The 14,326-nt window shown below is 41.4% G+C and overlaps 1 protein-coding gene across 1 annotated transcript in view; it reads left to right on the plus strand.

Moving 5' to 3' along the window:
• Window positions 1-3,724: 3,724 nt before the first annotated feature.
• The window catches only part of fsip1 (fibrous sheath interacting protein 1), a 60,813-nt gene continuing 50,211 nt past the window's right edge, over window positions 3,725-14,326 (plus strand). The window contains exons 1-8 of the mRNA XM_038967911.1: window positions 3,725-3,930; window positions 4,047-4,224; window positions 6,667-6,724; window positions 6,829-6,998; window positions 7,090-7,171; window positions 7,504-7,599; window positions 11,177-11,313; window positions 11,512-11,625. Of these exons, the coding sequence (XP_038823839.1) occupies window positions 4,054-4,224; window positions 6,667-6,724; window positions 6,829-6,998; window positions 7,090-7,171; window positions 7,504-7,599; window positions 11,177-11,313; window positions 11,512-11,625 (828 nt within the window). The 5' untranslated portion in view covers window positions 3,725-3,930; window positions 4,047-4,053. The remainder of the gene's footprint in view (window positions 3,931-4,046; window positions 4,225-6,666; window positions 6,725-6,828; window positions 6,999-7,089; window positions 7,172-7,503; window positions 7,600-11,176; window positions 11,314-11,511; window positions 11,626-14,326) is intronic.

Genomic DNA, 14,326 nt, shown 5'->3' on the forward strand with positions numbered 1-14,326 from the left:
CTGAACGCTGTTCTCAGATTATTGAATATTGTGCTTTTGCCGTAAAGCTTTTTGAAATCTGACACAGCGGTTGCATTAAGAACAAGTGTATCTTTAATTCTATGGAAAACATGTATCTTTCATCAAAGTTTATGATGAGTATTTATGTTATTTGACATGGCTCTCTGCAATTTCTCCGGATATTTTGGAGCCATTTCTGAACATGGCGCCAATGTAAACAGGTTTTTGGATATAAATATGAACTTTATCGAACAAAACATATGTATTGTGTAACATGAAGTCCTATGAGTGTCATCTGATGAAGATCATCAAAGGTTAGTGATTCATTTTATCTCTATTTCTGCTGTTTGTGACTCCTGTCTTTGGCAGGGAAAATGACTGTGTTTTTCTGTGATTTTACGGTGACCTAACATAATCGTTTGGTGTGCTTTCGCTGTAAAGCCTATTTGAAATCGGACACTTTGATGGGATTAACAACAAGGTACCTTTACCTTTAAAATGGTATAAGATACATGTATGTTTGGGGAATTTTAATTATGAGATTTCTGTTTGAATTTGGCGCCCTGCACTTTCACTGGCTGTTGTCATATCATCCCGTTAACGGGATTGCAGCCATAAGAAGTTTTAAGGTGCTCCAAAGCTTTTTACTATCATTCTTTATTTCATTTATCTTGGTTTCATAATGTTTTTTTCCTTCTGTTTATTCAGTTTAGTCACATGATTTCTCAATTTGCAATACATTTTCCAATCGGTTGTGCAGCCCGACTTATTTGCCATTCCTTTTGCCTCATCCCTCTCAACCATAACATTTTTCAAATCCACATCAATCCATGGGGATTTAACAGTTTTTACAGTCATTTTATTAATGGGTGCATGCTTATTAGCAACTGGAATAAGCAATTTCATAAATGTGTCAAGTGCAGTGTCTGTTTGCTCCACATTAAACACCACGGACCAAAAGATATTCAACAGCATCACTACAAAACGTATTGTATGACCTCTTATACATTATATTAGGCCCAGCCTTTGGAACTTTGGTTTTCCTAGATATCGCTACTATATTATGATCACTACATCCGAGGGATCTGGATACTGCTTTCAAGCACATTTCTGCAGCATTAGTAAAGATGTGATCAATGCATATTGATGATTTCATTCCTGTGCTGTTTGTTTACTGACATATTCAATATCTCCCTAGCCCAGTCTGCCGTCCCCACTTGCTTCAAGATGTCCACCATTGTTCCTGTACCCAAGAAAGCAAAGGTAACTGATCTAAATGACTATCACCCCGTAGCACTCACTTCTGTCATCATGAAGTGCTTTGAGAGGCTAGTTAAGGATCATATCACCTCCACCTTACCTGATACCCTAGACCCACATCAATGTGTATACCGCCCCAATAGATCCACAGATGATGCAATAGCCCTATCCCATCTGGACAAGAGGAATACCTATGTAAGAATGCTGTTCATTGACTAGAGCTCAGCCTTCAACACCATAGTACCCTCCAAGCTCATCATTATGCTTGGGGCCCTGGGTCTGAACCCCGCCCTGTGCAACTGGGTGCTGGACTTCCTGATGGGCTGCCCCCAGGTGGTGAAGGTAGGAAACAACACCACTTCGCTGATCCTCAACACTGGGGCCCCACAAGGGTGCGTGCTCATCCCCCTCCTGTTCACCCATGACTGTGTGGCCACGCACGCCTCCAACTCAATCATCAAGTTTGTAGATTACACAACAGTAGTAGGCCTGATCACCAACAATGACGACACAGCTTACAGGGAGGAGGTGAGGGGCCTGGCGGAGTGGTGCCAGGAAAATAACCTCAACAAAACGAAGGAGCTTTTTGTGGACTTAAAATAAAAGTTTATTTGTCACGTGCGCTGAATACAACAGGTGTAGACCTTACAGTGAAATGCTTACTTACAGGCTCTAACCAATAGTACAACAAAAGGTATTAGGTGAACAATAGGTAGGTAAAGAAATAAAACAACAGTAAAAAGACAGGCTATATACAGTAGCGAGGCTATAGAAGTAGTGGGGCTACATACAGACACCGTTTAGTCAGGCTGATTGAGGTAGTATGTACATGTAGATATGGTTAAAGTGACTATGCATATATGATGAACAGAGAGTAGCAGTAGCGTAAAAGAGGGTTTGGCAAGTGGTGGGTGGGACACAATGCAGATAGCCCGGTTAGCCAATGTGTGGGAGCACTGGTTGGTCGGCCCAATTGAGGTAGTATGTACATGAATGTATAGTTAAAGTGACTATGCATATATGATAAACAGAGAGTAGCAGCAGCGTAAAAAGAGGGTTTGGGGGTGCACACAATGCAAATAGTCCGGTTAGCCATTTGATTACCTGTTCAGGACTCTTATGGCTTGGGGGTTAAAACTGTTGAGAAGCCTTTTTGTCCTGCACTTGGCACTCCGGTACCGCTTGCCATGCGGTAGTAGAGAGAACAGTCTATGACTGGGGTGGCTGGGGTCTTTGACTATTTTTAGGGCCTTCCTCTGACACCGCCTGGTGTAGAGGGCCTGGATGGCAGGCAGCTTAGCCCCAGTGATGTACTGCGCCGTACGCACTACCCTCTGTAGTGCCTTGCAGTCAGAGGCCGAGCAATTGCCGTACCAGGAAGGTTGTGTCGACTTCAGAAGACAACAGAGAGAGCATGGCCCTATTCACATTGACAGGACCGCAGTGGAGAAGGTTAAAAGCTTCAAGTTCCTCTGCGTACACATAAATGACAATCTGAAATGGTCCACCCACACAGACAATGTGGTGAAGAAGGCGCAACAAGGTAGAATTGAAAGTATCCTGTCGGGCTGCATCACTGCCTGGTACGGCAACTGCACCGTCCGCAACCGCAGGGCTCTCCAGAGGGTGGTGCGGTCTGCCCAACGCATCACCGGGGGCAGACTGCCTGCCTTACAGGACACCTACAGCACCCGATGTCACAGGAAGGCCAAAAAGATCATCAAGGACATCAACCACCTGAGCCACGGCCTGTTCACTCCGCTCTCATCCAGAAGGCGAGGTCAGTACAGGTGCATCAAAGCTGGGACCGAGAGACTGAAAAACAGCTTCTATCTCAAGGCCATCAGACTGTTAAATAGCCATCACTAGCCGGCTTCCACCCGGTTACTCAACCCTGCACCTTTGAGACTGCTGCCCTATGTACATAGACATGGAATGACTGGTCACTTTTAATGGAACACTAGTCATTTTAATAATGTTTACATACTGTTTTACTCATTTCATATGTATATACTGTACTCTTCTGTATTTTAGTCAATGTCAGTAAAGAACAAATTCTTAATTACAATGACAGCCTACCCCAGATGATGCTGGGCCAATTGTGCACTGCCCTATGGGACTCCCAATCAAGGCCAGATGTGATACAGTCTGGATTCGAACCAGAGACTGCACCTTAGACCGCTGCGCCACTCGAGCCCTTATTATATTCTTTATCTTATATGAAGTAGAAATGCTCGTAAACATTTTCCCCGATTTGGTTATACTTTTTTAAAACCACATTTTTACATTACGCACTATGCAAAGCTGAAAAAAAGATTGATATCGTATCATACACATAGCGTTTTACCTCGGACTTGTATTTTGAAGGCAAAATCTGAAAACGGGAAGTCATGTGGATAGATGCTTCTACGGGTTGCTTCTGTGAAGCTAATGTTAGTGCAATCTGCGATCCTTGGGACGTCCCTACTCTAAACCCATATACCCTAACTATAACTTAACCCTACCATTTTAAATGTCATCTTCCCAAGGATTCCAGATTGCACCAACCGCGATACTAATAATACATATGGCTAGTATTCAAAGTTTGTAGTTACCACTTCCGGGTCTTTTGCGTCCTTAGATACCACCCCGAAAGAAAAACATCACCACGCCTGCCTACACAGCTATCAGGTATCTAGACTATATTTATAATTTAACGAAAAATACAATAGAACATTTGATTTATTTACCTATATAATTATTGCAAAATGCTCTATTCTAATATTGGGTTACGTTAACGTTACCAGAGCACCCATGGATATTACGAGAGGCAGTTTAGATGATATCTACCGCCCGGCATCCAACGAGCGTTCTCGCCCGGGTAGCCGTGTATCAACTGTGTCACTGCCTGACGTCGGGAGAGTTTTTCATCCCAGCCAGACGTCCCTGGTGGTCCTGAGCGATGATGCCCCTAACAATAAGCTGGTAATGTACTTACATGCACACTTTGTGCGTGTAGAACAAGATGACCTAACATATGCTCCTCAAGAAGTCAAGGGTCAAGTCAAGAAAACACATTTGGAATAATGTGTCAAGAAGGGGACACAGTTTGAACCTGATAGTATTTGGTTAATGTTTCACAATTTCCTTTGGGTGATGGACCATTCTTGATACACACAGGAAACTGTTGTGCGTGAAAAACCCAGCAGCATTGCAGTTCTTGACACAAACCTACTACCATACCTGGTTCAAAGGCACTTAAAGTTTTTGTCTTGCCCATTCACCCTCTGAATGACACACATACACAATTCATGTCTCAAAGGTTAAAGAACGATTTTCAAGCCATCTCCTCCCCTTCAGCTACACTGATTTTAAGTCGACGTAACAAGTGACATCAATAAGGGATCATACTGTAACTTTCACCTGGATTCACCTGGTCAGCCTATGTCATGGAAAGAGCAGGCATTCTTAATGTTTTGTATACTCAGTGTATAAAAGCACCACCATATTTGGTTCTGTTAGCTAACTGTCCAGGTTGGAGCTTTGTACCTGAAGGTCCCATGTAGAGGCTGTGTTGTGTGGTTGCTGTGCATGTTTGTTCAAGAACCATTTGAGGACCTTATAATAATTTGGTGTGATGGAGTTTCTTACACTTTTGTACTGTGTTTGGAGGCTTTGATGGTGGCTTTTGGGTCTGGGTAGACAAAATATCCACAGGAAAGTATTATTAAACCGACTTCAACACAAGTCTCAGTGTGTGGTGAATATTTGTTTGCTCGAGACCTAAGACACATGCATGTAATTCATGCATATTAACTGAAGTCTTGCAGCTGTTTTACATGGTTTTGCGCATGTGATAGAAATTTAAACAGCAGTACTTTAAATAATACTTTCCTATGGATATTTTGGCAAAAATGTTGACCCACTGAAGGACTAACCGCACACAGACAACCGGTAGAGTAAGTTCAAATGTAACCTCATCCCCAGGCTATTGCGCATATAAGCCTGGTATATCAATTATTCAGTGTTGGCCTTAGTGGGAGTGACCATAGAAGTCTATGGAAGTGACCTGCTGAGTAAAGTATTTGAATCACACAGCTGCGAGGTGTGTTGTAGGAGATGATTGGTTGGCAGATTAAGCCAAAGCCAATATGTCCAGGTCTTTCTGTTTTGGCAAACAAAGGCCAAGTTTGATGCGTTGGTCCACCAGACATTTGGGTGGAAGTGTCTGGGAACAAGATTAGTTCAAATGTAATTTGATTTCTTCATTCTGGCTTGTATGGAAACTTTCCAAGTTTTTGCAGTGCTCTGTTTCAGACTGTATACCAATAATTGGTATCACAGTCTGACTTATTACATTTTAGTCAATGCTCTTATAGTCCAGATCAACTTACAGGAGCAATTAGGCTTAAGTGCCTTGCTCAAGGGCACAATCCCTGCTCAGGGATTCGAACCGGCGACCTTTCAGTTACTGGCCCAATGCTCTTAACTGCTAGGCTACCTGCCGCCCTTATTATTAGGCAAGGGTCCGAGCAGTTTGAGAGCAGTGTAGCCTATATTCAACCAGTAGAACATGAATGGTGGCAGAAGGCGGTTAACTAACTCTAAACTTTGATACCTTTCTGAACTATACAGAAATATTAAGAGCATCTTGGTGTGTTCTCTTAACTTGTCTTTTTGTCTTTTACTGTTACCCGGTTCTTACAAGGCAAGCCAACCCTAACCTTTATCCTAAACGTTGCTTTAAATATACTACCATTCAAACGTTGAGAGAATGCCAAGAGTGTGCAAAGCTGTCATCAAGGCAAAGGGTGGCTACTTTGAAGAGTCTCAAATATTACATATATTTTGATTTGTTTAACACTTTTTTTGCTTACTACATGGTTCCATATGTGTTATTTCATAGTTTTGATGCCTTCACCATTATTCTACAATGTAGAAATATAGTAAAAATAAAGAAAAACCCTTGAATGAGTAGGTGTGTCCAAACTTTTGACTGGTACTGTATATATATCTGCCTCTAAGGTTTCTTATTGTAACATATACCCACCTTGCTGGTTATTTCTTGATCCGTGCCTGTTTGGCAACACTTTTCCCACCTCCGAAGGTACAGTATATCCATAATCGGTAGACTTTTCTGATTTGAAAAGTCGTCATTTGAGTCACCAAGGTGTGCCCAAGAAAGATTTAAATAATATTGAGTAGTTATTTATGATGCAAGGTGATTTGTAGATTACTCAGTTTCGACTCGCCTTTAAAGCCGGCTGCAATGTTGAAAGCGCAAAAGCGAAATGTCTGGAAAGCCCTTAAGATGGAATGTTAAAATAACTATAGTGTTTGTAACTGTAAACATGACTGCCTCTTGACTTTCCCCATCAATGGGCCTAGAACCTGTGGTTTGAATAGATGTTACAATTACTTTCCTAGGATCACAGCAACTCACATGAAAACCTCAAGTCTCCAGATGAAAGTCTTCCTGAGAAAGGTAGGCATAAGTACATATCACTATGACATTTTAGGAAGTAGAATACTGAAAAGAAAACGGAAGAACATATTTGTATGCATGCATTTCTTTGAATGAATTTCCAGATCACTCCATTGGAGATGTATCTGATGAGGAGAACGAAGATCCAGAACTCCAGAAGGCCATCAAGAAAATGAAAATACTTGACAAAATCTTGGCTTCAAGGATCTCAAATGAAAACGAGGTCAAGAGAAAAGGAAAGGAGCTCCATCAGAAACTATGGCAGGAACTATTGGTAAGCACAGGGATACGCAGAATACACACATTAAATGACATTTTAAGAATGTCTATATGTTAAAGGGTATTCCCTACCTATTTCTGTGCAGCAGATAAAGCCCAACAGATCTTCAGAATGGGCAGATGAAGCAGAAAATACAAGGATGTTTTTGGCACTGGCTCCTTCCAGTGGTAAGTGAAATATTAAACAGTAATTCCAGAACGCAGATCAGTGTGGATACTGTTTACAATGCACATTAACTGGAGCTTTGAGGACAATGTACATATGTACAAATACAATGTACAAATACTTTACTCCTATGCCAAATTACTATTCCAAGATATACAGTATAAATCACGTTTTTTTTGTTTTGTTTATCACCATTTTCGATCAGCTTTTTTTTTGTATGGGATATGTCACAGCAAATTGATAACGTTATTTAGATTCAGTCTCAGAATTTGAATATGGTAATTTGCTATTAATATACAGGCTATGTGTAATAATCTGTTTTCATTCACCCTAGCTCACGGATCCAGTGAAGAATTGGACTTTGCTCCTGTGTTTGGGACTCAAGTGCCTGACAAAGAGTATGAAAGACACAACAGACAAGTGGAGGAAAGTGAGTTTGTTTAAATATGCTGGAACACAATTATACACTTTACATCATTAAGTTGCTCATATATGTGTATGTAGGCCAATGTACACTGTAACTAGTCCTGTAACAACGTTAGGACTATATTGCAATGTAGTTTTATTATTCTACGCTAGATGGCAGTATAACCCTAAGAAACAATGTAACTATTTTGTAGTTTCACTGTGTATTCAGTTTTCTTGGTACTTTCATTCCTGAAAACACCACATAGACTACATCTTTCCCTCCAAACTATCCATGAACAACTTTTCCCATCTTTTGAATTTGCTGTTTGCTGGATGACATGTCACTCAGTCATAGTTTGAGAGCCATGAACATTGTGGAGTGGGCCCTTTTCAATTGCATGTATTTCAGTGGTCCAGAAACATAACATGCATGAAGTTTAATTGATACAAGGTCATTTGGAATACTTCCTTAGATTGTTGACAATGTCTCTCCAGAACGTCTCAGGATGATATTAGACAGAGCCAGCAGGTTCTTAAACTCCTAAGTTTACACGTTTACCTGCTGGAATCCAAAAATGCATGAACAGCTCCCAGCAGTGGAGGATCCTCAGAGGAGGAAGGGGAGGACCATCCTCAGTAAATTTAATAAAAATAAAAATAGTGAAACATTTTGAAAAAGTAATCCTTTTTATATGAACTATACGAAATACAGTGCATTCGCAATGTATTGACCCCTTGACTTTTTCCCCATTTTGTTACGTTACAGCCTTATTCTAAAATTGATTGTTTATTTCTCCTTGTAAATCTACACAAAATACCCCATAATGACAAAGCAAAAACAGGTTTTTAGAAATGTTTGCAAATGTATTAAAAATAAACTGAAATATCACATTTACATAAGTATTCAGACCCTTTACTCACTACTTTGTTGAAGCACCTTTGGCAGCGATTACAGCCTCAAGTCTTCTTGGGTATGAAGCTACAAGCTTGGCACACCTGTATTTGGGGATTTTTTCCCATTCTTCTCTGCAGATCCTCTCAAGCTCTGTCAGGTTGGATGGGGAGTGTCACTGCACAGCTATTTTCAGATCTCTCCAGAGATGCTTGATTGGGTTCAAGGGCGCTGGCTGGGCCACTCAAGGACATTCAGAGACTTGTCCCGAAGCCACTCCTGCGTTGTCTTGGCTGTGCGCTTAGTGTCGTTGTCCTGTTGGAAGGTGAACATTTGTCCCAGTCTGAGGTCCTGAGCGCTCTGGAGCAGGTTTTCAACAAGGATCTCTCTGTACTTTATTCCGTTCATCTTTCCCTAAATCCTGACTAGTCTCCCAGTCCCTGCCACTGAAAAACATCCCCACAGCATGATGCTGCCACCACCATGCTTCACCGTAGGGATGGTGCCAAATTTCCTCCAGACGTGACGCTTGGCATCCAGGCCAAAGAGTTCAATCTTGGTTTCATCAGACCAGAGAATCTTGTTTCTCATGGTCAGAGTCCTTTAGGGGCCTTTTGGCAAACTCCAAGCGGGCTGTCATGTGCCTTTTACTGAGGAGTGGCGGATTGGTGGAATGCTGCAGAGATAGTTGTCCTTCTGGAAGGTTCTCCCATCTCCACAGAGGAACTCTGGAGCTCTGTCAGCGTGACCATCGGGTTCTTGCTCACCTCCCTGACCAAGGCCCTTCTCCCCTGATTTCTCAGTTTGGCCAGGCAGCCAGCTCTAGAAAGATTTTTGGTGGTTCCAAACTTCTTCCATTTAAGAATGATGGAGGCCACTGTGTTATTGGGGATATTCAATGCTGCACAAATGTTTTGGTACTCTTCCCCAGATCTGTGTCTCGACACAATCAGGTCTCGGAGCTGTACGGACAATTCCTTCAACCTCATGGCTTGGTTTTTGCGCTGACATGCACTGTCAACTGTGGGACCTTATATATACACAGGTGTGTGCCTTTCCAAATCCTGTCCAATCAATTGAATTTACCACAGGTGGACTCCAATCAAGTTGTAGAAACATCTCAAGGATGATCAATTGAAACAGGATGCACCTGAGCTCAATTTTCGAGTCTCATAGCAAAGGGTCTGAATACTTATGTAAATACGTTTTTATTTATTTTTTATATTAAAAACAGTTTTTGCTTTCTCATTATTGGGTATTGTGAGTATATTGATGAGGACTTTTTATTTATTTAATCCGTTTGAGAATTAGGCTGTAATGTAACAATGTGGAAAAAGTGAAGGGGTCTGAATACTTTCCGAATGCACTGTATAACCACAAATAATTCATATAAACTATAAACCACCAAATAATTGATTGAAGCACACTGTTTTGCAATGAAGTTCAACAGTAGCTTCAATAGCACTATGTAGGGTAGCACCATGGTGTACTTCCGTCCTCCTCTGGGTACATTGACTTCAATACAAAACCTAGTAGGCTCATGGTTCTCACCCCCTTTCATAGACTTATACAGTAATTATGACAACATCCTGAGGATGGCCTCCAACCTATCAGAGCTCTTGCAGCATGAACTGACATGTCCACCCAATCAAAGGATCAGAGAATGAATCTAGTATTGAAAGCATAAGCTACGGCTAGCAAGCACTGCAGTGTATAAAATGTGGTCGTAGTTGACTGAAAGAGAGAGAAAGACAATAGTTGAACAGTTTTAAACAAATTAATTTCTTTAAAAAATGAAGGAGAAGCGAGAGGGAGCGAAAGAAAGGGGGCATAGATATATTTCTTTCTTTTTTTCACTTACTTAGCTAGCAAATGCAGCTAACTAGTTTAGTCTACTCAAACACCTGGCTGAAACCAAGGGATGCTATGTTAGCTAGCTGGCTATAACTATCCAACACAACACTGGAACTCTTCCAAGTCAAGGAAAGCTTTTGGTTTTACTAATTTATTGCCACCGGGGACTCACTGTGAAACTGCAGAACTGCTTACTGACTGTACACTGTACTACATGATTGTAGCTGGTTTACTAACGCATTAGTTATATTGACTATGAAGTTACTTTAGCTAATATGGTGACAACAATGTAGGCTCTTTGTAGCTGTTATTTGGTTTGGTTTGGAATGTTTTTTTTGCCTGGTCATATACAGCTGGTGTGTTGTGTATTGAAGTCCGCAAGCGAAGGGAAAAGTTGAGAGGAGGAGAACGCATAGATGCGAGAAGGAATACAACCTGGCTGCTATGAAAGTGAACTGTGTTTACGTGTGGTCAGGGGTCTATTCATTCCGCTGATTCTGTTAAAAAAAAAAATCTAAAACGGAAGCAAATGGAACGAAACGGGGATAAACATATTTGAATTTGTCCACCCTAGAGCAGCTAGATGCAGGCAAAATGTTCTCTCGACCTGTGTGCATCTACATTGTAAACTTTCATTCATAGGCTAGGTTGTAGCAACCTCATGACGGGTATATGGAAAATTTGAGTATCATTCATGTAGTAGCCTATCAATGTTACATTGCACTGGGTGAATGGAATATGAATGACAGTCATCCAATATGCTGTAATATAAATAAGGCCATGCTCATGAAAAAAACAAAAGAACATCCTCCTTCACCTAAAACTGTACCAACCGCCACTGACTCCCACACAGGTGAAAAGGACCTCAACACCACAGCAGCAGACTTGGCTGAAGTGGGTCACGAAGAGAGGGCAGACGAGTCAGAAGGCAGCCAGAGTGGGGTTCCCAGGGGCAAAAATAAACAAGACTTTGTGAAGAAAAATATTGAGGTATGTCAAAGTTCATGTTGGGCAAAGTGCAGTGTCAGACTCTCACATGACTTTGGAGTCTCACATTACTCATGTTATTTTTTTCCCAATGGGAAATATATATAGTTCTTCAACTCAAAGACTCAGGGGCCTGATTTGAAAGTAACTACAATCTGATCTGATGAATGATTGTTGTCACTACTTTGTCAAACATGAAAGTTGGCGAGTGGTGTTGGAGGCCCAGTGCAGATGACACAGGAGGAGAAGTATCGTCTCGAGGAGCTCCTCAGAGACATGGAGGAAGGGGACAATGCTGGGAAGGCAGGCTGTGAGGTAGGCCAAAATACAGCCCTGATGGTGAGCATGTGGTGTAGGAGGACTCATGTTTTCAAGTGTCTAAATGTGGCAAACAGAGTTCATCTAGACTGCACCATTTGTCTCTCTCGCACAGCACTTGGTCTACACACAAACATTTCACTTATTATGTTTAGGGTAGTAGTAGCCAGTAATCACTCGTTATCATGGTGTGAATAGTTTGTAATGTATTGAGCAACGTCTTTCAAGCACTGTGTTACTCACATAGCTGTTATGGTTGTTGCTATGGCCATTACTCATGAGTACACAGAGAAACTGTTTAAATGATCTACCGTTTTGAAGTCATTTGCTAATCAAATTGAAGTGGCCTAACTAAACTGGCCTAAACGCTGACCTACTTTACAATTACAGCATATGTTGTAATATACACTACAGTTCAAAAGTTTGGGGTCACTTAGAAATGTCCTTGTTTTTGAAAGAAAAGCAACAAAAAAAAGTCAATTAAAATAAAAAAAATTTGATCAGAAATACAGTGTAGACATTGTTAATGTTGTAAATGACAATTGTAGCTGGAATATTTTATGGAATATCTACATAGGTGTACAGAGGCCCATTATCAGCAACCATCACTCCTGTGTTCCAATGGCATGTTGTGTTCGCTAATCCAAGTTGATCACTGGCAGCTTCATGAAATAGTACCCGTAAAACACCTCTCAACATCAACAGTGAAGAGGTGTCTCCGGGATGCTGGCCTTCTAGGCAGAGTTGCAAAGAAAAAGCAATATCTCAGACTGGCCAATAAAAAGAAAAGATTAAGATGGGCAAAATAACACAGACACTGGACAGAGGAACTCTGCCTAGAAGGCCAGCATCCCGGAGTCGCCTCTTCACTGTTGACGTTGAGACTGTTGTTTTGTGGGTACTATGTTTATATTAGCTGCCAGTTGAGGACTTGTGAGGCTTCTGTTTCTCAAACTAGACACTCAAATGTACTTGTCCTCTTGCTCAGTTGTGCACCGGGGCCTCCCACTCCTCTTTCTATTCTGGTTAGAGCCAGTTTGCACTGTTCTGTGAATGGAGTAGTACACAGCATTGTACGAGATCTTCAGTTTCTTGGCAATTTCTCGCATCGAATAGCCTTCATTTCTCAGAACAAGAATAGACTGACGAGTTTCAGAAGAAAGTCCTTTGTTTCTGGCCATTTTGAGCCTGTAATCGAACCTACAAATGCTGATGCTCCAGATACTCAACTAGTCTAAAGAAGGCCAGTTTTATTGCTTCTTTAATCAGAACAACAGTTTTCAGATGTGCTAACATAATTGTAAAATTGTTTTCTAATGATCAATTAGCCTTTTAAAGTGATAAACTGGGATTAGCTAACACAACGTGCCATTGGAACACAGGAGTGATGGTTGCTGATAATGGGCCTCTGTACGCCTATGTAGATATTCCATAAAAAATCTTCCATTTCCAGCTACAATAGTCATTTACAACATTAACAATGTCTACACTGTATTTCTGCTTTTTTTTCCAAAAACAAGGACATTTCTAAGTGACCCCAAACTTTTGAACGGTAGTGTAGTTTAGATTTGGGCAAATCCACGGTAACAGAGTGATGCTGAGACTGTCAAACTAAACACAATGGTTGCAAAGTTAAACAAGCCAAAGTAAAATATCTGAGTCTCTGCATCACTCTGTTACTATGAAATTGCCCATATGCACGTTTTGAAACAATGACTACTTGGCAGCAACGGTAGCTGATTTTGACTCCCCATAGTTGTTATTTACCAGATGTCATGTGCCATGCAAAGGTCACAGGGATTGCCACATCTTCTGAATATCAGACAGCAATCTTATTCAGTATTATGGTTTATTCGTATGTGCAGAAAATCTGTACTTATGCAGTGCCAGGTGCATTTGAATAGCCCCCTGTATTCCTATGTTTAATATCATTTGTGAGAGTGTTTGCCACCTGGAGCAGACAGTTTTCTGTTCTGCAGCCACCCACTGACCCACACCCTATAAACTTCAAATGGTTGATTTTCAGGTGCAATTTTCCCCTAATGGCTTAGCTGGCAGCTGTGGCTGTGAAGCCTGCATTTTCAGGTCAGTTATGATGAACCTTGCCCGTTGCCCGTCTGATGAGAGGACCTAGACTTGCACTTCTCTCACATACTGTACCATTTAGTCTGACCCGGACTGCCATGCATCCCTGGAACATCTTGCCAACGTTTTGAAGTCTGGCTGCTGTATTTATGATGGTTTCCTTTACTTTTTAGAACAATACTGCTGTAATTACGTGGCGGATATCTAACCGAGAGGAGCATACATGTAGATGCTGGGGTCTTTTATTGGTTAGAATTAGACTTCCTGTTATTGCGTGGAGTGCTGTTATGAATGGCTGTTGAATAGGGAGCACATATTTCATGTTGATAGTCAGGAATCCACAGTGACCATGTGGGCAAGTGCACCCAGACAGGGAACTTGGCAGGGCCAAGTAGGACTCATAATCAGTTACAGGCCATAGCGCTGCGCCTGTGTCTCTCCTCCTGAAACACTTTCATGATGGCCTTTCCTCCATTACTAGTACGATCCTCAACTGCATATTGTACTAGAAACCTGGGGTGATAAACATGGTATCACACTGAGTGCTCTTTGAAAGGCTGCCTTTCCATAAACACAGGAAGACTTCTCTCTTTAGAAAGTGAATCGCTTAGGC

This window comes from Salvelinus namaycush, chromosome 28 (assembly GCF_016432855.1).
Source record: "Salvelinus namaycush isolate Seneca chromosome 28, SaNama_1.0, whole genome shotgun sequence".
Classification (NCBI taxonomy): Eukaryota; Metazoa; Chordata; class Actinopteri; order Salmoniformes; family Salmonidae; genus Salvelinus; species Salvelinus namaycush.